This window comes from Papio anubis, chromosome 12, assembly GCF_008728515.1.
Source record: "Papio anubis isolate 15944 chromosome 12, Panubis1.0, whole genome shotgun sequence".
Classification (NCBI taxonomy): Eukaryota; Metazoa; Chordata; class Mammalia; order Primates; family Cercopithecidae; genus Papio; species Papio anubis.
Window position 1 is genome coordinate 100,546,189 of NC_044987.1, and position 24,602 is coordinate 100,570,790.

The 24,602-nt window shown below is 36.5% G+C and overlaps 2 protein-coding genes across 3 annotated transcripts in view; one reads left to right on the forward strand and one right to left on the reverse strand.

Annotated features, from left to right (window-relative positions):
* LRRC4C (leucine rich repeat containing 4C) overlaps positions 1-24,602 on the reverse strand; it is a 1,317,608-nt gene that overhangs the window by 1,240,343 nt on the left and 52,663 nt on the right. The gene's annotated exons all lie outside the window — the stretch shown is intronic.
* LOC100998223 (mitochondrial intermembrane space import and assembly protein 40) lies at positions 6,371-7,673 on the forward strand. The gene is given in 1 exon segment (XM_009186270.3): positions 6,371-7,673. A coding segment is annotated over 1 exon segment (429 nt). The 5' UTR covers positions 6,371-6,403; the 3' UTR covers positions 6,833-7,673.

Sequence of the window (24,602 nt, forward strand, 5' to 3'; positions counted from 1 at the left end):
TAAGTTAGTGTCAATTGGGAGATTCTCTCGACCCTATCTCAGTAATTGATAGATCAAGCAAATAAAAATAAAAATCATGTGGCCAATTTAAAGAATATGATAAACTTGCTTTAATGAATTTATATAAAATGTTCTACCCAAATACTGCAGAATGTGCTCTTTTATTTCTTTCAATCAGATGTGTACATTTATTGTACTTGCCAACCTACTGGGCCACAAAACAACAAATTGCAACAAATTTCAACAAATTTCAAATGCTTGTTGTGATACAGAGTATAAAGATTGCTATCTACTATACAATTATGTTAATAGTAAAAAAAAGCTAACTAGAAAAATATTTGATATAAAAACACATGCATAAATAAATTATTGGTCAAGGAAAAAATAAAAACAGAAGAGTAATTTGATCATTTAAGACTTAATGATTACTAAAATATATCTATTCATACTTGTGAGATACAGCTAACTGCTATTTGAAAGGAACATTTATTGTCTTGAATGCATGAGCAGAAAATTTTCAAAACACTAAAAGTCTAAAAATAGGAGGTTATGAAGTGAACAAAATAATATAAAAGACAGTTAAAAGAGGAATAATGAAAGGAAAAGAAATTAACCAAATTCAAAAGAAACATCCAATAGGGAAGATAGTTACCCTGAAGGACAACAAATCTTAGACACCAGAACCGGTTTTAGATCTAACTTTAGAAATGAGTAGATGATTTTTCATGAGTTTCAATCCTTTTAAGTTACAATGGTAAGATATGATTGCATTTATGAAATCCAGTTTACCTGATTGAAAACTGTGTGTTTGAACATCCTGTGTCCTCTCTTATGTTCAAAGCTATACAACTTTTTAAAGAAAATAGACACTTAAAATATTACACTTAACTTCCAAGTAACTGATGTTGTACCATCTTTGCTTAGACTTCATGTCTGTGTATTTATGTATGTATATAATGTATGTATATATATTTAATACTGTTTATTCCATTTGATACTTATCAGCAGCTAAATGCTTTGAGAGAAAAAAACAGGAAGAGGATGGGGCAATAATGGATGGCAGTAAAGGCCAAAACACACCAGCATTCTCGATGTTGTACTCAGAAATTAGAAAACGAAAGGTTGACATTATGAGTGCTTTTTCAAGACTTACTTTTCACCATTTTATTTCGAAATAATTTTTGACTTATGGAGGAGTTTCAAAAATAGTATAGAGAGTTAACATATTCCGCTCACACAGCTTCCTCTAATGTCAAGAACTGTAACTATGGTAGCACTATTACAACTAAGAAACTAACAATGGTACAAATCTAGTATCTTAGCTGCAGGCTTTGCTCAGATTTCCACTGGTGTCCTTTTCCTGTTCATGATTTTTATGATTTAAAAATAAAACTGGTAAAACTGTTTACAGATGTACCTTTGTAATTTGATCATCAATTGTATTCCTTCAATCAAGTGTACATTCATTGTGCCTACCATGTGCTGGTCTTAATCTTCTATACTTCCGTAGCTTATCATTATTTTTATTTATCATATGCTTCCTTTTTCATCTAGAGCATGCTGTTCCCAACAGACTGAATAACATCTTCATGTCCTTGATCAGGGCGCAGATACTTACTGTATAGAATACAGAATGGACTTTTCGTGGTGCTGACAAAGTTTGTATGGAAGCAGTAGAAATCACCCAAGCATATAAAAGTGTGGTTCTTTATTCTTTTGTCTTTATTTCTTTGTGTAGCAGGAAATGACCAGAAGAAGAGCTCAGGAGCTAATATTTGCTTTAAAATTAGCAATCAAGTATTATAGCATTCAATTCTTTAGAGAATTTCTTCATTTCCTGTAAATTCCCAGTTGCTACATGTGTCCACCATGTACTTTACAGTGACATTAGCCTGATCGTGTTGTTTTTCTTCAAGTATATAAAAGACGTTATGACTATATGCAAAGTAGGCTCCTGGGGTCAAATGTCTTTATTAACTGATAAAAGTTTTTTTCTCCTGTAGATAACTAGACATTACTTTTTAGGCAATGAGGAGATGATAACTTTTTTTTTAAAGGGAAGTGGATAATACAATCCTCATATTATTTTAGGGAGCTAATTCTGAGGACAAGTGGAGGCAGGAAAGGCTAGAATGGAGAAAGATTAGAGGTAGAGGATTCAGTTTGGAGACAGACAGGTGATACGAACTGAGGAACACCTGACTGAGTCAGTGTCAGTGCTATTAGAGAGAAACAGTTGAAACAAAGAGTTTTCTGAATCACAGTCAACAGATTTGGCGTTGGCTTAAAAGAGTGTGGAGCAGTGATAGGGATGTCAAAGAAGAAAATAAGAAGGATGAGGTTTCATTTGTGGGAAATGAGATGGTTGTTTACATCAGAGATATAGAAAAAATACAGAGTATTTTTTGAGAAGTGGTGATTATTTTCTGCTTTGTATTTATGGAATATAGGTGCTTGTCAAAAATCAGAATGGAAGAGCCCAATAAATGTTTGACTGTTGTTATATATCGCCCTAATAACTGTAAACAAAATGTTATGGGTGACCCTGGTTTAAAACCCTCTATAGTTTGCTAGACAGTTTGCTAGACACCATCTGACCCCCATGGTTATACATGTTAGCTGCAATGGCTAAATATCTGAAACCTCTGTGTTGGCCAAGATAAGCGTATTTCAGTGAAGTTACCAACCATTCTCCTGGGATGTCACTTTCCAGGGTGACCTCAGTAGATCACTTTTCTAATCACAGTGCAAGATTTGACACATTTATTTAATTTTCACAATCTCTTTTTCCTTGATATCTTTTTAAAAAGCTTCTTGTTCTATAACCAAACAGAGAAATACATTAAATTTTCTCTGAAAGGCATCAAAAGATATCAGGTTAAGGAAGTAGAGAGTGAATTGAAATATATTATTTTTTACAAAATTGTATAACACATACATTATACACTGCTTTAAGATTTTTGCCTGGTATTTGAAAAAAGATAGGCTTACACATCTATTCAGCAAATATTTGTTAAGCCAGGCACTGGCAGAATAAACATGAATAATATACAGAGAAATAGAAAGTAGATAAAGAGTTTTGACTGTTTTTGGTGGAGATTGTGGTAGTGCCAAGGTAAAGATAATGGGTTTCAGTAAAGACATATTTTTGAAGTACTGGCCTTACACATAGGGCAATATATCCACTAGAGCTGCATAATTTGGATCTCTATGTGAATATATACATAATAGTGTGTTCCCATTTAAAAGACCTGACTTCAAATGACCCACATGGTACTGGGGGAGACATATGTGCAAATAATCATAGTAGAGTATGACAAATAGTGTGCTAAAAGTATGGCACAGAGTACCCCAGGAAAACAGAAGGAATTGATGGACCCATTTTGCTAAGGAAGAGTTACAAGTTTGTTATGCTTGAACTGTGTCTTGAAGAATCAGTTGAATTAGCTGAATGACTAGGAAGGCATTTGGCAAACTAGGGAAAACATCAAGGAATTGCAAATCATTTTAGCTGATCAGCGATGACAGACAACCTAAGAAACAAAGTGAAGCCAATTATAGAAAGAACATAAACCATTATTCAAAGATTCTAAACCATACCAAAAGACCAGGACGAGGGTTCTTACCAGTTAGTGCCTTGACAAAAGTGGCCCTTAGCAGTTCCTTAAATACCGATAGGTATATCATAGTTCTTCAACCTGTCTTTGCATCCACAGCTATAATATGTAAGAATTAATTTAACAAATAATTTTGATGTTTAGCCAAGTTTGGAAAGTTTAGATGTAAATATAAGATTTTGCTTCTCTTTTCACAGTTAATTTGAACTCTAATGATGTCTACATAGCCAATCTACAGTGTGGCTAGGAAGGGATATGATGGCATGGTATAGTAAAAAGAAAAAAAAAAACTTATCTAAAAGATACACTACCATTAGCTGAAATGAGATAATTGAATTCTCTTTAATTTGTGAGCAGACTGGCTTACTCTACACCCACATACTCTCATTTAGTAAAAAGATAAAATATCTCCACAGGACCTTGCAGATTACAAAATACATTCATATATATGTAGGTCCTACAAAATGCTGTTGTGTAAGTACCCTTATGACCCTAATTGACAAATAAAAAAACCAAGGTTCCAAGAATTAAAGACTAGTATGTAGATTTGCACCCAGAGGCCCTGATTCTGATTCTGAGACTCCATAATTTATATCACGGTTGTGTCATTAGAAAAGAAGTGGAAGAATATGGAACAAATAAGACACACAGCAACTAAGTTTCAATTAAGCATAGGACATGGCAATACTGTGGTTGGAAAGGGTAGGCAGGAGATATCATGAGGTCACTGGGTGCTTGGGGGAAAGCAAGGGTTAAAGAATAATCTCTAACTAAAGGAAGAAAATGCACCAAAGATATAATTTCCTTATTTCTCAAGTTCGGCTACAATCAACCAAGCCTAATCTAGAATAACAGTGAGCAGCCAAAAACAAACAAAAACAAAAACAAAAAACACACACACACAAAAGAAAATTCTCGAAAAGAGGTGCTTCTACTTACAAAAAATTGCTTACACTGAAGTAATATCTGGACCAGACTGCTGGCCAGTGATCGGGCATGTGCCGGGCAAACACATAACCAAGGCTCCACTAATTAGAAGTCTGATTCCCCAGACTTCTACAATTACCATTGAATGATGCTGTGAACATCTTAATTGTGCTAATCCTGGATACAAATATTGTATTCATTTGGACCATACCCCAAAATTAACATACTTAAGAAACTATAATATGCTGTATTATGTTAATGAGAGAAACCTGTCCAAGGAAGAAATGGTGCTATGATTACACAGTATATACTATTTACCAAGATAATGAGGAAATTTTCTGTTTTTATTCTGTTCTGAGTATGTCTATCCAGAACTTGCATTTTAAAACATTAATATATGAATGAAACTACATAAAACATTGTTGAAGTTAATTATTTTATTTGGAGAGGATTTGAGGGATATAGAATAAATGTTCTGGTGGGCTGAGATAACCTGATCTGCTCTTATCTCCTATATATGCAAAGTGAGTGATCTCTTTAAAACAAAACAAAACAAACAAACAAACAAAAAAACAACAACACAGGGCACTAAGAGGGATAAATAATTTAGGAAAAACAATCAGTCTTCAGCTTTTGAATGGCTGGGCTCAGGATTTTGGTGACGTTTCCAGTGTGCCAGTGTGTCAATGTGAGAAGAGACGCACTGTCTTAAATCCTTTGTAACTTGGGACTACAGAATCTTGCATAATCTAATACCCACCTGCCTGTCACTACCCTGCCCTTAAGATGATTTTCTGGATCACTTTGCCTCAGCCACATGGCTTTCTTAATGTCAGGCCTCTGAGCCCAAGCTAAGCATCACATCCCCTGTGACCTGCACCTATATGCCCAGATGGCCTGAAGTAACTGAAGAATCACAAAAGAAGTGAAAATGCCCTGTTCCTGCCTTAACTGATGACATTCCACCACAAAAGACGTGAAAATGGCCAGTCCTTGCCTTACGTGATGACATTACCTTGTGAAATTCCTTTTCCTGGCTCATCCTGGCTCAAAAAACTCCCCCACTGAGCACCTTGTGACCTGCCCAAAATAGAACAACCCAACTTGGACTGTAATTTTCATTTACCTACCCAAACCTTATAAAATGGCCCCACCCCATCTCCCTTCCCTGACTCTCTTTGCGGACTCAGCCCACCTGCACCCAGGTGATTAAAAAGCTTTATTGCTCACACAAAGCCTGTTTGGTGGTCTCTTCACACGGACGTGCATGAAACTTAAGTTTCCTCAGCATTCCTAAACCGTTTGTTTCAATTTGTTATTCCTCTACCTAGAACACATTTTTCCCTTTCTTCCTGTAGCTAACTTTTACCCATTCCTTAGGTGTCAAATTCATCATCTTGTCCTTGAATGAACTTCATCTGATCATCTCCACTTTGAATTAGGGTAAGTCACCTGTCTGCAATTCAGTGTTTGCATGTTTGCACTTCATAGCACTTTCTACCATCAAAATATATAATACTATGAGAAAATCTTTGTTTGATGTATCTGCTTGCCCTCCCCACTAAACCATAGCTTCATGTGGGCAAGGACTAAGTTTGTCTTCATCACCCACTGTGTTCCTAGCAAAGTACCTGGCATATACTAGCTACTCAATAAAGAATTATAAATGGAATGATTGAATGAACAAATATAACTTTCTTTAAAAGCAGTATACAGGGTTGAGATTTGCTTTAATTTAAAAAAAAAAAAAAAAAGTGTCATGCCTTGGGCCATGTGAGTAAGCATTTTGTGAAAGATGTAAAGGTTAAAAAAAAAAAGAGACTGCCGCTTCTGCAAGGTCTCAGGGACGGGCTGCAGCCATGTCCTATTGCCGGCAGGAAGGGAAGGATCGAATCATATTTGTAACCAAAGAAGATCATGAAACTCCAAGCAATGCAGAACTGGTGGCCGATGACCCCAGTGATCCATAGGAGGAGCACGGATTGATACTGCCAAATGGAAACATTAACTGGAACTGCCCATGCCTTGGGGGAATGGCCAGCGGTCCCTGTGGAGAACAGTTCAAGTCAGCCTTTTCCTGCTTCCACTATAGCACGGAAGAGATCAAGGGGTCAGACTGTGTAGACCAGTTCCGGGCCATGCAGGAATGCATGCAGAAATACCCAGACCTCTATCCCCAAGAGGATGAGGATGAGGAAGAGGAAAGGGAGAAGAAGCCAGCAGAACAAGTAGAAGAAACAGCTCCCACTGAGGCCACTGCAACCAAAGAAGAGGAGGGGTCAAGTTAATGAAGGCCACAAGGCACTGGGCTCCAGTCCTTTTGGAGTGGACCTTTTGCAAAAAGGCCTTGTTGTCACCTTCCAAGAAAGTGTCTTTCCCTCTGTTGTCCTGTGCACTGTAATATACAAAATAACTTATTTTGATGATCAGGGGTCTTGACCTCTTGACATATACACTGAAAAAAATGGGGGTTGTATGTATGTGTGTCCTACCTAAACCTGTAGCTGCCACTTTTGAATTCTCTTCTCAGATTGCCCTGAATTTTGCCACTTTTAAATAACATGCTGAATAAGCTCAGCAACTAAAAACCATTACCCAGGAAGGTTTCTTGTGAGTGAGCTGATTTATTCTCATTCATTATATTCCTTTTGGTAGATTTTGTACCCCTTGGGGAAAATAATACAAGTATAGAAACAAAAACATACCCTCTTAAAAATGCTGGGGTGGGGCCATATCTACTAGCAGAGGCCACATGGTCAGATACGATTTCTGCAAACCCATCTTGACCTTGAGTATGTGAAGGTGTACTGTACTTCATTCCTGATACATTTTGGTTTCCATGTTGGTGTGGAGCTCCTGGTTTTCTGTGTTTGGACGGTGAAGATTTGGACCCTCGCATTCACAGTCCCTTTCTAAGTGAAGGGAGAGGCTGGCTTGGCTGTTCCTTGTTATTCCAAAAGCCCTGGTTTGGGGCCCATGTTCACACTGGCTCTCAGTCTGGCCAGGTGCAATGTTCTTGAGAGGTGGGGACCTAATTATTACCAGAGTAGCAGGAAGAGAGGAAACATTGTGAATTAAGTATTCAATTAAAAGGAAACATGATTTCTACCTGAAAAAAAAAAAAAAAAAGAAAGAAAAATCATTTGTTCTATAAACTTCTTCAAGGTGTTCAAGGGACTTGGAAAACGTGTTAAATCAGTGACTCTTAAACTCTGGGGTTTGTGAGTATAGGTTATAAAATTGGTTTAAGGTAATATTTCTCTCTGTCCTGCCCTCTTCTTCAGTGTTCTATATTCAGTAAGTCCAAGGTGAATGGGTATCTGTACTAAACATACAACTCAAGAAGAAAAAATAGAGCTAAAATTTACAAAATAGAAAATGAACCAGGGGTTACCACAAGTGGAGCAGGGGGGAGAAGAACTGACGATATGTAGATCAAAGAGACAAAATAACAGTTATGTCAGATAAACACATTTAGAAATCTAACACATGACATGAGGACAAAAGTTAATAAAATTATCTTTGGGAATACAGGAAAAAAAATGAAATGATTAATTCTACAAATATGTATTGAGCATTCATGTGCCAGGCAGAGCATGAGGTAATGAACGCATAAGTGATGCCCACGTTTGAAAGCCACTGCAATAAATGATGACTTGATGATTTTCTACATCACTTCCAATGCTACAATTCTCACTTATTTCCACATTTGATAAGTATTTATTGATGACCCCTAAAATCCAAGGTGCAAGATCAGTCTTACAACTGATAGACATTACCTTTCCCTCAAGTTCCCATAATACATCGGAAAATAAAAAGTAAACACATAGTTAGATACGTACTGGCTATCTGCCAAATCCTCCGTATTGATAAATATTTTTACATTATCTCAAATGTGTCTATGAATAGGTCTCAAAAAATTAATAGAATATTATTTTAGTTCTTATAAATGTTTAAGCACTGTAATAAGTGTTTTACTTGATTATTTTATTCTATTATCATAGGAATCCTATGAAGCAGGCATCATTGCTATTTAAAAGCAATTTGCTCAAAGTCACCTGGTTAGCAGGTAGAATAAAAAACTATATGTATAAAAACAGCTTCAAATTGGGTAGTCAGAATTAAGTACTCACTGGAGCTATAAAAAAACAGAAGTAGGAGAAAACCGTTTATGAGGGAAAAATACAAAGGCGTATGTAGGCACTACAACATATTTGTTGTGGAATTCATGATAAGGCACTTTCATCTATGAGTCGATCGATATTTCTTAGTTGAATGACTCTCAATGAGACTTTAGTTACTTAAGTCTGTTTCCCATGTATGATGTAAGCCACGTGGTGAATTTTCTTGTCAAGATGTGTTCCTCTTTTTGCATCTTGAATGCCACTGTAGATTACCTGTTTTTGTGCCAGTGTTTAACCTGGAGTTATTCTCACAACCATTTAGCAGAGCTGATCTTCCACTGGGCTCTATATATTTCAGTATGTTAGCAGCTTTCCTTTCTAGAGGACGATCATTGGGAGAGAAGCCAAATAGTTATGTGTAATAAGCCTTCTTCGGTACTTACTGAATGTAGGATTTGTACTGGGTTAAATAGTGTTACTACCCCCACCACCCTCCACCTGAAAACAAACAAACAAACAAACAAACAAAAAACATGGTTAATAGAACTTAAGAATGTGGGTTTATTTGGGAATAATATCTTTGTAGATGTAAATAGTTAAGATGAAGTCATACTAAATTAGATAAGCCTGACATTAAATGACTGATGTCCTTATGAAAAGGTCATTTAAAGACACACAGGAAAGAAGGATATGTGATAATGAGTGCAGAAATTGGAGTGATATAGCTGTAAGCCAAGGAATCCCAAGAATTTCTGGGAACTGCCAGTGGCCCAAGGGAAGCAGGAAGGACTCTTCCCTGGAGTCTTCAGAAAGAGCAAAAGCAAGAACCTGCCAATTTCAAACCTCTGTGTGCCTAAACTGTAGGAGAATAAATTTAGGGGAGTCCTAAGAGATAGGGTTTTATCAGGAAAATCCTCCGGCATAGGTCATTAGAACAATGTACCTGTTTTATTGTTATGCTTTCCTACTTGCCCCCACAGAAGTTCTTCTGGTATGATTTTAAATAGTGGAGATACAATGATTGTAAAGCCACTTAAGTTAGTTTGCTAGGACATAAGCAAACTAACTTTGATATTTAGATACTTGTAAAGAGGAACTATAGAAACCTCCAAATGTTTTTCAGATATAATTTTCTATTAGCCAAATTTCTTACACATCAAAATTAATGCTGCTCATATTGTTTATGGGAGCCATCTGTAAGAAGAGGCAAAAACAGTTGGCAAAGTACATCTCCATAGATGCTGGGGTTGCTCAATGGATGTGTGACACCAAAAGGGCCTTTTTCCTTTGAGATTAGGGATAAAAGTGTGCTCTGAACATTGCTATGAATGAGCTTTGTGAAAGTATCTTAGGGAAGGTTCTCAAAGATGACTGACTTTGAAAAATGATCCATGCGCAACATCTGAGTGAAGAAAGAAGTAAGTGAGAGGAGTAGGGGCAGCGGGGAGAAGGAGAGAGCAGCAATCACTCTTTCAGATCATGTTTCTTTCCAGAAACAGATCACCACTGGTTCCAAGGTGATCATAATTTTGCAACCTGTAACAATGCTACATTTAAAAGCCTGAAAGCACTCAAGAAGAGTTTCATTACAGTTTCTGTATACCTTATGGGTTGTTACACTTTGTAGTTAGAGGCAATGAAACTTGAAGGGAAATATTGAGGACTTGCCAAAATCTGTGCAAATGAGTCTGTCACATTTATACTTTATGCTACAGTATCCTATCACATTTTGTATTCAGGAAATACTGGATCACACATTTGTAACAGCAACAGGGCATGCTTTCAATAGTATTAGTGCTGCTAACATATGCAAGTGAATTCTGTAACATCCATTCCCTTGCATATATTTACTCCTTACCAACTTGTCTACATGTGTATTAATTAGGCTACATTTAACCCATTGATTTTTTAAAGTAGTTCTTATAAGTCTAGATGTCAGCCAAAACCCCTCATTCACCTGCACCCTTTATCAAATATACAAAGAGGCACTCTAGGGAGCCTTAAAAGCATAGACTCTGGGATCAGGATGACGTACGTTCAAAGTCTCTATCCTTCACTTGTTATGCATGTGACCTTGGAGGTTTGATCTCAACGTCTTTGCTTCCTTATCTGTAAAATGGGGTTCATAATAGTGGCTATTGTGGGTTAGAGTGAAGAGGCACTGATTTCACTTGACTTGGGTTTCCACAATGGAAAAGAAATTTGCAGTCCATTTCCAGGAGAGAAGTCTATGGAATGGACTCTTCCAGATTCTCTCTACACCTTCCTTCACTCCACTATTGGAAAGGAGGGGGACTTATCTAATTTGCAAATTTGAAAGGAACGGAGTATGCCTAACCAATTCCTTCCTCTCTCCTTTTTCAGATGTGCCTCCCTGCAGAGAGGACTCTGATTATCTAGTTATGCCAAGCAGTGGGTGACATACTTTTTTTCTACTTCATATGGATTTCTAGAGAAACCAGCCTGACTACTGAGTGAAACTATGTTCTCCAATCGGCTCATAAGAAATAATGTGGTTAGAAAGAAGGACAATTTGATCCTTGCGGTAAAAAACACCAGCTTGAAAGATGGGCTGTGAAGACAGCAGATAATAAATGCAAACTACTTAACAGAATGCTGGGTCCATGGTCAGCCACTGACTACTGGCCATTATTACAGTGATTTTCTTTCTAATTATATTACCAGCATTGATATTGCTGCTTCTGCCATTGCTGCTGCCACTGAAGGCGTTTTATTCTTTTTACTCTTTGATTGGCACCAGTCAAAGAAACTGTGACTTCTCATTCGCATAAATGTTTTGCAAAAGAGGAAGGACCCATTCAGATAGTTTATATTTAGTCACTTAATAGAGAAAAGGGAAAGATAGAAAAATAAAAATGCTATTGTGGTATATGGCACCCAGTCAGCAAAGCCTTTTATACTCTAACTGACCTCTTCAGAGATAATCCTTTCATTTCTGCTGAGAACAGGGGGCAGCTAAGCTTCAATAATATCTGAAGGCAAGGGAGTACCGTTTGGCTCCACTAAAGGTTCGCATGTCCCATTACCCAGGAGACAGAATCTTGGCTTAAATAGCATTTTTCTGAGGAAGCAGAGTACAGACACTGGCAGATTCTCAGAGTTAAAACAGTTAATTGAATGTCTTTGGATCAGCAGGAAAGAGCAGAGAAAAAATGGGCACCTATTCTTGAACACATGTGAACACCTCTTGTGTACACCAATAAAAGCTTCTTAGGTTGAAGCAAGTGGTTTGTCAGAAAGAGTTGTGTTCTAGCAAATTTGAACAATAAGCTCTTAAAATGTAGGTAGAAATGCCATACAACCTCATTTATACCCAGCAAATAATGAGGTCTGGAGACATGTGGGTTATATAAGAATTAACATGCCAGCCAGCTATTAAATAGCAGCTGTGGCAACATAGATTATGATTGGACCATCACTATAATTTAGTCTCATTTTGTGTACCATAATTGAATAATCAAATAATAATTCCAAAGAAATCATTAGTGCCTTAAATTACAGAGTCATACCAATACCAGTTCACTTTCTTCCAAAAATATGCCTTACAAACATGGTCATTATTAACACCCATTTTACAAAGAGTAAAATATCAAGATCAAGGAATTGCAAGTAATTTCCCAATTTCATGTACAAAGTTGAAACAAGAATAAAATGAAACTCCTCTGACTACATAATTGGTCTCTTGATCCAACAAATCAAAATGTTTTCATCCTATTCCAATTTGTCCCTCCCAAAAGAGTCCATGTCTTCTTTCACTCCTCATACCCTCCAACACAAAGACTCATTAAATACCAATCTTCTAACCAAAAAGTACTGCACTTTTTGTGAATCTCAGAGAATAAAAAGTCGTTTATTTTTCTTTGTTTCTTTCCTTTTGGAAATAGTGAAGATCAAACTTGTCCAATCTGCGACCCATGGGCCACATGCAGCCCAGGACGGCTTTGAATGCGACCGAACACAAAGTCGTAAACATTCTTTAAAACATTATGAGATTTTTTGCTATTTTTTTTGGTTCAACAGCTATTGTTAGTGTATTTTATATGTGGCCCAAGACAAATTCTTCTTCCAATGTGGCCCAGGGAAGCCAAAAGATTGGACACCCCTGGTATAGATATTAGTTTATAATTACAGCACAATCAAAGAGAGATATTGAAGAAGAGAATAAGATAACGAGCAAATAGAAAAAGTAGTAAAGAGAAAATGAGGAGTAAGGGGCTAAAAACAAGAAGCCATGGTGCCCCTTTCAGAAATAGGCATTGCTCAGGTTCTGTGTTAAATGTAGCAAATAAATTAAGATTGCCGCCTGACTAATTTTCAATGCTAAATTAACGTGCAGAGTTTAGATTGTAGTTTTGAGATTAGATGATTTCTGAGTCCTTGACCGATATTTCAGGTATTCCTTTGTTTTCTCTTATTGTCTTCACTTTCTGATCCCTGCAATATAATCGGGCGGGTGTTCCTCAAATTCTCTTCATTTGCTTCGCTTAGAATAATCACTAATAGCAATGAGAAGCATGGACTGAATGCTCAACTTTATGATATCAACTTTTATTTTAAGTTGAAGGGTAAATGTGCAGGTCTGTCACACAGGTAAATTTGTGTCACGGAAGTTTGTTGTGCAGATTATTTTGTCACCCAGGTATTAAGCCTAGTGCCCAAACAGCCTGGAAGACAGCACAAGCTATCTCGTTCAAGAAATAGGCACGGGCAAAGGTTTCAGGATGAAGACACCAGAAGCAACTGCAATAAAATCAAAAGCTGACAAATGTGATCTAATTAAACTTTCGAGTTTCTGTACAGCAGAAGAAACTATCAACAGAGTAAACAGACAACCTACAAAGTGAGAGAAAATTTTTGCCAACTGTGGATATGAATGGTTTTAAGTATTTCATATGCTTTAGTGCATTCCATTCTCCCATCAACCCTACGAAGATGTAAATACGATTTTTTAAAGAATAAAGACACAGGGAGAGTAAATAAGTTATTGGGATCATAGAGACAAATAGTGAGGTCAGATGCAAACCCAGACTGTCTCATTCCAGAGTCCAAAATCAACCATCATGTTAAGCTATTTTGAAACATAAAACAGTTGACCCTCTACCAACACAGGTTTGAACTGTGCAGGTCAATTTATACACAAAGTTTTTCAATAAATGCTACACTGATATGCCTACCCCTCCTGCCTCCTCTTCTACCTCCTATACCTCTTTTGCCCTTGCCACCACTGAGACATCAAGGCCAACCTCTTTTCTTTCTCCTCCTCCTCAGCCTGCTCAATAAGAAGACAATAAGGATGAACATCTTTATGATGATCCACTTCCACTTAATAAACAGTAAATATATTTATCTTCCTTATGATTTTCTGAATAGTATTTTTCCAGCTTACTTTATTATAAAGATACAGTATATAATATATATAACATGCAAAATATGTGTTAATCAACTGTTGGTGTTATTGATAACATTTCTGGTCAGCACTAGGCAATTAGTAGTTACATTTTGGGGGAGTCAAAAGTTATATGTAGATTTTCAACTGTACAGGGGTCAGTGTCCTTCACCCCCAGGTTGTTCAAGGGTCAACAGTAAATGTGAACAAAAACTAACAAAATAATGATATTTATCTAATTCCTTAAATATTTCTTTTGTAATAATCTCATATCTTGTGTTTTCTAGGGCTTTTATAAAACTAAGGCTAGTTTTTAATAATTTAAATATACCTTATGTCTAGAGAGGTAGTGATATGTTCATGGTAGGGTAGAGATCCAAACCAGTAGAGAAGATAGAAAATTATTATTATGTATTTTCCATGTAGTATTACCTTATAGCTAATTCTCTCTTCAGTCTCAGTTTTCAGTTATTTACATAGCCTAGAAAAGAATCCTGATCTCAGCCCTGTCCACTTGTTTCATCAGCCTAATGCCTCCATGCCTCTTCTTTCATACTTCATCACCATATTATGTTTAATGAGGATGCACTTGTGACACTTGGAGCTGAATCATTCTTCAATGTGTGGAATTGCCTTATATAATACAAGACCTTGCGAATTACTGGCTGAAGGCACCAAATACTAAATTAAAACAACAAATGCCCCACTTTCCCTCGTTTCTACTGCCTCAGGGGTCGCATTTCACTTTCTTAGGAATTCTTGGCCCAGATTCTCAAAGCCACCCAAACAGCATTTTGCACACTTTTTTTAAGTTTTATTTTCTCCCATTGCTCTACCTTGCAGTGTGTGAATGTAGTACCATCTACAAATATGTGACTAAGCAGAAATCCCATTACATACTCTCTCTAGTCTACATGTTTACTGAGCTCTTCAGATACGATCCTTGAAACTTCCTTTCAGTTATTTTACTTAGTAGATTCTTCGTAAAGATGGAAATCTCTGAATGCACTTTAACATTTTATTGTTGTCCTAGTAGACATTCTGTTCACTCCCAGAAAAACAAACAGGAATGACTTCCCCTTTTGAGGAAGGAAGAAGGATCACTGAATGTTACCTTGTGCTAGCCACTTTATGTAAGACAGCTTCCTAGTTTGATCTTGGCTTCAGTTCTCCCTTGTTGCTATTATTATGTCCATTCTGAAGACATGAAAACTGAGACTTAAAGTTTTAAGTAAATAGCTAATAATAGTAGGAAAGCTAATAACTATGTTTATAATAATAATTACAGCAACACACAGGCCTAATTCTACCATGATAAAGCCTAACTTATCAAGCTTTAAATAAATTTCTAAGTTTGATGTTTAGAATATCATGATAGCTCTATATGGAAGTTGTGTAGGAAGACCTTATTGGCCCTCTCCCAAGCAGAATCCACTGCCACTTTGTCTATTTACCTCGTAAGGCTTAATGACTACTATCAAACATATTCCTGTCTAGTTGAAAACAGATGTACAAAATCTCTGGATCAAGGTTACCTTCCTAGAAAATAAGATTCACAATACACAATGTAGATCATTCTAGAAAGAACTGACCAAAGCATCTGAAATTTGCAAATTAAACTGCCATCACTAGTTTGGTGTCCGTATGAGATTGGATCTCAGTCTCTTTGTCTATACAACAGAATACCTGGATCAGTGAGTGCTAATATTCTTACTGGAGTTTACTTAAGGTTTAATGACACTTGAAAAAGTCCATATTTAAATATTGTCTCGATTTTGTTCCCTGTTCCCATAAAATGCTGCTGAACATATCTTGAACACAGCAGAGGGGTGAAAATGCAACTTTTTTCTAGAAGTATACTCATTTTCATGGGACTGACTGGTGTGGAAATATGGTTTGCAAGGCCAAGGGTCGGGGGAACAACATACTGTATGTGGGAGGGTGCATTGCAATGAGTGCATGAAATTACAGTACAAAGGATCAAAGAGAAAAATTGCCTTTAGAGTGACAGGCTCTCCTTCAAGGAGAAGAAAAACCAAATAATTTATGCCTCAGAGGTACTGTAGGGCTCATATTTTAGCCTGCAGAATTCCTCAGCATTGCTATAACTGAGCCTCTTGCAGAGAGAAACTATTAATCCTTTGCATGCTTTGCCATTAATATTGTTTATTGGGCCACAAGAAGAGGACATAAACCTTTAATGTCAGTTTTTCACAATAAGGATTTTTTTCCCTTAAAAATCCAATGGTATTTGCCAATTTGATGTGGCACTTTAAGGAGATTAGAGAAGCAGATGGCTGATTCTTAATGACTAATTTTTTGCATCAACTAAAGATTTGTTATTTGATGCAAACTACGCAGAATAACAATGTTCCTTTTTAATGGAGTTGGACTGTGCTACTGAAAGGGAAAAGCGAGAGTTTATACTGACAAATAAGAAAAATTAGATTCAGAAGGTTCTGGAAGGATAACAGAGCACCAGGACATGTAAGCTAACCCAAAAGTAGAATTCTGAAGGCAGCAGAGCCAATGAAGAACTCAGTGCTTGCTACACACTGAATGTCAATTTTGTGGAAAGTCTCATGCAAGAATTACACAAAGCCTACAGATTAAGAAATGAGGCTTTCAGGAAATATCTAATCTAAGTCAGACCCTGGTTCAAATCTTTGGACAGCTGTTTATATTCGGAACAATTTGAGACTGTTCGTTGGACATTAGTTTCAGTAAGAGTAAAAATGTACATAGGAATAACTCCTGTGAGAAACTGTTAGAAGTGTTAAACTTAAAAGTGCATATAACGTGTTGAGCTCAGTGCCTGACATTTAGTAAACACTCATTTGTCAATTGTCTAAGTACTCACAAGTGCTTATTTTTCTCCTGAGCTATTTCTTTTCTCATACCCTGTGATAAATCTAAGCAATTTCCACTCCCCTTGTTAGTTTCTGTCCAACCAATAACACAATTTTTAGAACAATTCATTTTGATTATCACGCTGTGTCCCTACTTCCAATTCCAGACATGGGAACATTGGGAATTCTACAAATATCAGAGGGAGAAGACTTCAGGGAAACATTAACGGATGGAGAAGAAATAGGAGGCAATTTTTTTTAATGCTGCTAATGGGATCAATATTTGACTCACAAGCAATGCAGGAAAATCTTTGAGACAACTGAGCATTATGTTGGGAGACACCCAAGAAATATGCCAAATATTGTAATATGATAAAGAGAAGATACACAGCAAGTTTTCTTGTATGTTGATGATATGTTTTAGAAGGAAATGGAACTCAGTGCACGTTTTAGAGACAATCTAGGACAGCAGAAGAGGAAATTTTGTATAAGGATGTACTGTGCTATTTAATAAGGTAACTGAGAGCTATACATGGCTTTCTACATTTGAATTAAAATGAAAAGTAAACAACATTTAAAATTCAGTTCCTTATTCACACTAGTCACATTTCAAGTGCTCATTAGTCAAAAATAGCTGGTGGCTACCATAGATTACAGACTATAACCGTTATGGCAGAAAGTTCTGTTGGATAGTTGTTTTGACAAGAAAACAAAAAGAAATTTTCTTCTTGTTTTCCATTTATTTGGTGATTATCTGGTGCATTTACTTTTCTGAATGTTAAGTTTACAAGCATGACTAAAGCAAGGTCCTGGCTCTCATAGTGTCTCCAGTCTAGTTGGGAAAATAGGCAAAAATAAGCAAAAAGTAGCAATACAATAGGCCAGTCATTGGGCATACAAAGGATTTAACAAGTAAAGGACTATGGAAACAGTAAGAGTGGAGTAATAAATAATGTTTAATTGGGAAGAGACCCGATTTTGAAAGACTGGTAAACAACTTACTAGCTATGAAATTTTGAACAGCTTTTTCTGGACCATAGTTTATTCATTCACTTGTTTACTAATTTTTTTACTTCTTTCTTGCCTTGGTTTTTAAAAGAATATTTCTTGAGTGTCTATCATGTGAGTTATGTAGGGTTGAGAATATTTAGAGCCATTGTAGGTCTTATTAAAATTGAACCCACTTGATCCATCTGATTTTTCTCTAAGGGAATGCCATTGCATTCTCTAATTCATTTCTTGTTGATTACATCCTAAGAGACTTTCCCTTTGCTATCAGAACTGCCTCATTTATTCATTCACCTAATCACTCAGCAGACATTATTGAACATTTACAATGGAATAGGTGCCACATTAAAGACATATAAATAAAAGTGTCTTGTCCTTTGTCCTGAAAAGTCTAGTGGGATAGACAGAGATACAAAAATATTACAATACAATCCGATGAAGGTGTGGACAACAGGATCCATGGGATAAAATAGAAAGGGGACCGAACAAATATTCAAAGAGGATAGTTCATCTCATTATTTATCCATGAAATGATGCATTTAATTAATTAGCTGTCTTCAAACAATGATGAAAGCCTTGCACACAATATAAGACCATGCTTAATTATAATCCATCAAATAGTAACCAATCCTTCACCAACTAATGGGAAGCCTTTAGAAAAATAAAATGAGAATACAGAGTCAATTATACATTAAAGGTTTCTACTCATATGGTTAATTAGAATCCACTTAAACCATCCTATTTATATGTCAATGCTTATGTTCATTGATAAACGTATTCCTTTCAGCAGACAGTTACTGAAGAGCTACTCAGTGCCAGTATTGTGTTAGGTCTCTGAGAAGAGTGTAGGACATGCTGATTGCTTTCAGTAAACATCTAATGTAAGTAAATACATTTTATTATGTAAAAAATCTATTTGTGTCTGAAGAGTTAACTGTCAATGTATTTTAAGAAATCAAAGGAGAGAAATCAGTATGCTTCCTATAGCAGAATTTCTAATGGGATATGATAATATTTAAACAGAAAAAAAAGAAGAAGAACTCCAGAGAGAGTAAATACCAAGAAACAGGGTTCAAGAGAAAAAGACAGAATCTGGCTGCTAGTTCACTGGTCAGGTACCATGAGCCTGATACTGAACTATATATCTTAAGCATAATTATTTATTTCATTTTTACAATAACAATATTATGTATTATTACAGCATTTTAAATATGAATAATCTAGAGTTGAAATAATTTAAAATATGTAATTTACCTAAAGTCACAAAGCTAATACATATTCAAGCCATAACTCAAACTCAAAACATTGTAATAAAAATGTCTTTTGACCCCTAGTATTCAACAGCAAAGAACAGTATTTCTTCTTTGCTGAACCATAGATAGCCTAGCTGGTCATCTGAACAACAGTACTGAAAACTATGGTGAGAAGGTTCACTTAAGCCAGATAATTGAGGATTTTGAAGGCTAGACTACAAAGTTGTGTTCTATCTAAATATTCCCCCTGAAAAAGTCATTTCAAAAAGTTAAACACACGGAAAATTATTTAAGTGTATCAGCCACGTTTCACAAGCTAAACTTGAGATATCTAGAATATTAAAACACTGCACCTCAGCTAGTACTTTCCAATTGTCTGAACTTGTAACAAAAGCCTACAGAAGTAGATAAAGGTAGAAACAGAAAAACCAGCTGTAAAATTCAGATACCTACAGGTCTGTGTATATAGACATATACGTTTATTTTTAAGTAGAAATTCCACATTCTATAGCCACGCAAAATTCGCATGCTGAAATCCCAGGACAAAGAATCCCCTGTTATGAAATTCAGGTGTCCTTTATGCCAGCAAGAGTGCCACAAGGGGTCCCAACAAGAGGAAATAAATGTATGATAACTACGCAAGCTGCTGTGCCAGGCAGTGACAAACAACTGATTAAGACCAAATTGGCCAACAAATTTGGGTTGCTGACAAAAACTTGGCTCTTCCCTGAGGGCGCTGTTGCCAGGACATATTATTGTATTTCTACAACATGGAAATTAACACATAGCATGAGGGCTGATTTTTGTCTTCTCTCCTCCTCCCTCTCCTTTGGGAACAGTGTCACTATCACTCACTGTTGATTGCATTTTTACCCTCTTCATCATCTGCTCAGTTCACATTCAATCGAGACTTTCAAGAAATTAGAAGCATTCACGCTCTGTTGCTACAGTGGAACTTGTTATTTAAAAAGTGCAAAAAACAAGCACTTATACAAACAAGTGTGAGCATAGGAACACACATACCATAGACACATACACAATGGCAATGACCTTGCAGTAGAAATAATAGATTCCTGATACAGGCTGATAATAAAAAATAACACACAGTTGAGAAGTAAATTATGAGAGATATCAGAAGACATGTTTTGGTGATGCCAACAGTGGTACAACCATTTATTTCAATATCTGACAACGAGAACGTTAAAAGAAATGCACCCATGTCATTCATCTCGGCTGCTTGTTTGATTAATGCTAAGACTTTTTCTTTCTCTGGCATTCCATAATCTGCCCTTTCTGCCAATATTCCCAAGTTTCCCCAAGCGAAGAGCTGAAGCCTAAGACAAGAGCTTCTGATTAATTTTTCTAAATGGAGTAGGTTTACAAAAGTCATGTTTGCTTCCTAGTAAACGGTTACTGAAACCATGTAGCTTTCAGATGGGACTAATTTTTCAATTAGTGGAGATGGCCCAAGTCTTTTCAGAACTGGTCTAGGCAGCACCAGGGATGTCTCTGATCTCCGACAACTTTAGGGCTATGTGTGTGTTTACACACACAGACACACACACACACACAGACGCACACAAACACACACCCCTGAGGTTATATAGTAAATCCATTTCTTCTTATGACGATGTGTTGGCAAAAATCAAGACCCACATCACCACATTGACAAGGGCATAGTTTTGAACAGTAGCAATGGCAGCTATTTTCTCAGTCCAGACATAATCTGGAGAGCTGTGCCAGGGAGAAAAAATACAGGTGCTTTTCACATTAAATTAGTCATAGGATATTTCAGACGATCAATTAGAAGTAAAAGCATTACAATTAATGTGACATGTAAACAAGTGGCCATGATTTATTTATTTATTTATTTATTTATTTATTTTTTTTTTTTTTTGAGACGGAGTCTCGCTGTGTCTCCCAGGCTGGAGTGCAGTGGCGTGATCTCCTCACTGCAAGCTCCGCCTCCCGGGTTCACGCCATTCTCCCGCCTCAGCCTCCCAAGTAGCTGAGACTACAGGCGCCCGCCACCACGCCCGGCTAGTTTTTTGTATTTTTAGTAGAGACGGGGTTTCACCGTGTTAGCCAGGATAGTCTCGATCTCCTGACCTCGTGATCCACCCGCCTCGGCCTCCCAAAGTGCTGGGATTACAGGCTTGAGCCACCGCGCCCGGCCGTGGCCATGATTTATAAAGCAAATATAGAACTGGTAGTTTCACTGTTGTCTGAAATACGAGGAGGACATTCTTATTGCCACTAGTAAACAACCATTCAGATAATATAGAAAACATACTACATTTCTTTACTCAGAATAGGCTTAGAACATGCCACAGTTTTAGTATGTGATATTTAAATCTTCAGTGTCTTAATATCTCTGGCAATAATATGGGTCCAGCACTATTTTCTTTATTATTACCTAAAATGTTGATAAAGAAATGAAAAAAAAAATCATGCGATTAGAGCTTTTTGGAAGTACATATGATGTTTTCAAACAAAATAAACTGAAAATAGAATAAATATACAGTAACTGTTTTCAAATCTCCAAACCAAGAAGGTGATATTTAAAATATTTTATCACTGATCTTGTAAGTCTTGACAAAAACTCCAGAATATACATTTCATACATATAGTATATTTACAAAATAATGATAATAAAGCACACAAGTAACTAAAATAAGTATTCCCATCCAGTTTTCTTGCTTAAACACTTTCCAGAAAGTCTCTTCCCTGTGTCATAGCAGGAAAAAGCAAAGAATTTAAAATAAAGGGTACAAAAGTACAAATAGATAATTAATATTCAGTCTCTCCAGGTTACTAAATCAATTTCTCTAGGCTCTGCTAGGCTGTTGGAAAAATAAGAACAAACAAGAACCATATGCAAACCAGGTGCCATCAGAATTACTTAAGTGGTTGATAGTAAAGGAGAAGAAACTTACTTTCTTCTGATGGAAAACATTCCCCTACAGGGGTGTTTTATATCTTTATTACATGCCCTGACTTTGATATATTTTAAATCACCGTCAAGGACAGGAACAAGAAAAAGGAAGAATCAATCTATCATTTGGGATCAAATAAATTCAATTCTTTTAGGGACAGAGGATGGGGAAGAGTTAGGATGCTTTATGTTATTATATTTATTTAGTTAATATTTATTTAACACCTACTATATTTCAACCTCTGCAAGGTAGTAAGTAGATAAAAAAAATGTATCTTTTATCGGTCCTAAATGAGCTCACAGTCTAGTGAAAGAGAAAGAAATATAAAAGAAAAACTAAGGATACATGCTCTAAGCACTGTTTTAAAGATACAAAGATACTACATCACATTCACAGGACAGCTGTCTCCCTAGAAGCGAAACTTAAGCTTCATTTTGGCAGCTTTTACATAATTTGATGTAATGAAGTTGCAAATGGTATAAAGGGGAGTAAAAAGGATGAAAGAGACAGAGAGATAGACTTATGAGGTAAGATTAAAGAAACTACATAGGTATGACTTACCGATGTGAGGATATCCTGATAAATGAATAAATATTTTGAAGATGTAAATACCAAAGGAATGATGTTGGAGAAATAAGCAGATTTTTAAAAGGTAAAATTTTTGCTATAAAGAAGAAAAAACTGAGATGACAGGTATGAACTATACATGAACTATAACATGAAGAAGTTGCTTTTCTGGAAAACATAGAATTCCGTCTTTTGAGACATTTGATTTAGACCTTTTTCTCTCCTGGCTTGCTTGACTTTAGGAAATATATACAAAGTTGATTTTCAGTTAAGGTTCTTCATCATTGCTTGGATATCTTCTTTATGCTAAGGACTATGATGAGCGTTAAAGAGGAATAAGATAGGGGTCTCTGTACTTAGGCAATTTACAATCTGAAGAATTTCCACCTCCTTCTTATCACTCTGCACAGCGCATATGATCCATCTCTTACTGATGCTTCTCTCAGGCTTGGAGAGTCCAGCCACCTCATATTACCAGGTTTTGCTAGGACCTAATCTTGCATACTTTCCACCAAAGTATTCCTCTGTCCTCTCCCCTACACATTCAACACACACACACACACACACACATACACACACACACACACACACACACACACACCTGCATCCTTAATAAAAGAAAGTAACTTAGACATTTAGTGTAGTAGTATCTAAAAGTAAGGGTATTTAAATGGTTGATAATAAAGGAGAAGAAACTTACTTTCTTCTGATGGAAAACCTTCCCCTAACACAACATCCTTGATCATTTTCATAAAAATTGAAGCCGGCAAATCTGAGAAAAACCATATGATTAATCTATACTCTGTTTTGAGTGATTGGTAACTTCAAATGTTAGTTTTTTGGTGGTATGTAAAAAAATTGTAAAAAGAAAATATTGTTTATAAAAGGGAAAACATCTTGTAATTACAGTGTGGTAAAGGTATTTTTAGATATCAGTGTTTTTCTAATATAACTTCAGTCAATCAATCAGTAATTATTAAAGGTGTGTGTGCTTGCTTGCAATCAATAATTATTAAACATATGTGAATGTGTCTGAATTTGAAAAGTCTTTGAGTATCTATGAATCAAGAAAAAACTGGAAGAGCTAGGTACTCTTATTGCTATTTGACTAACAAGGAAACTGAAGCTCAGAGAATACTAGCAACTTGTTTTAAAGGTCACTCTGCTTTTATGTGGTAGAGTCAGGATTTAAATCCAGGTCTGTTTGATTATCATTGAATTTTTTTTTTTTTTTTTTTTTTGAGACAGGGTCTCACTATGTAGCCCAGGCTGGAGTGCAATGGCATGATTATGGCTCATGGCAACTAGATCTCCCAGCAATCCTCCCATTTCAGCCACCCAAATAGCTGGGACTACAGGCATGTGCCACCACATTCGACTGAATTTTAAACTTTTTGTAGAGATAGGTTCTCACAATGTTGCCTAGACTAATCTTCAGCTCCTGGCCTCAAGCGAGCCTCCCACCTCGGCCTCCCAAAGTGCTGGGATTACAGGCATGAGCCACTGTTCCTGGCCCAAAGTTACTTTTTTAAAAATTGCAAAATACACTAAACGTATAGAAAACACAGTATATATAACACACTTGTGTACCTTTTATAAACCATGTTGCTCAGGAGCTGTCCCTGTGGTGAGATCGTAGCTAATATCGAGAATCTTTCTATCCTAGTACGATTCTTATTTCAAATATTCTGTTTACTTGGCAGAGCACATGTCTCAAATGTGGGTGTAAGAAAGATGATGTCACCACACTCTGGTCCAGTAGAGATATATGGCATTCAGTGGAACCTTTTAAGCATTCTCAAAGTTCAGTTACAGGAATCAAAACACGTTTTCTCTGTTAGCAACCTGGCAGCTGTGGAAAGCTTCTTAGAGACAGCTTGCCTTGGCCTGGAGGTGCCTGTGAGGGTAGTGCAG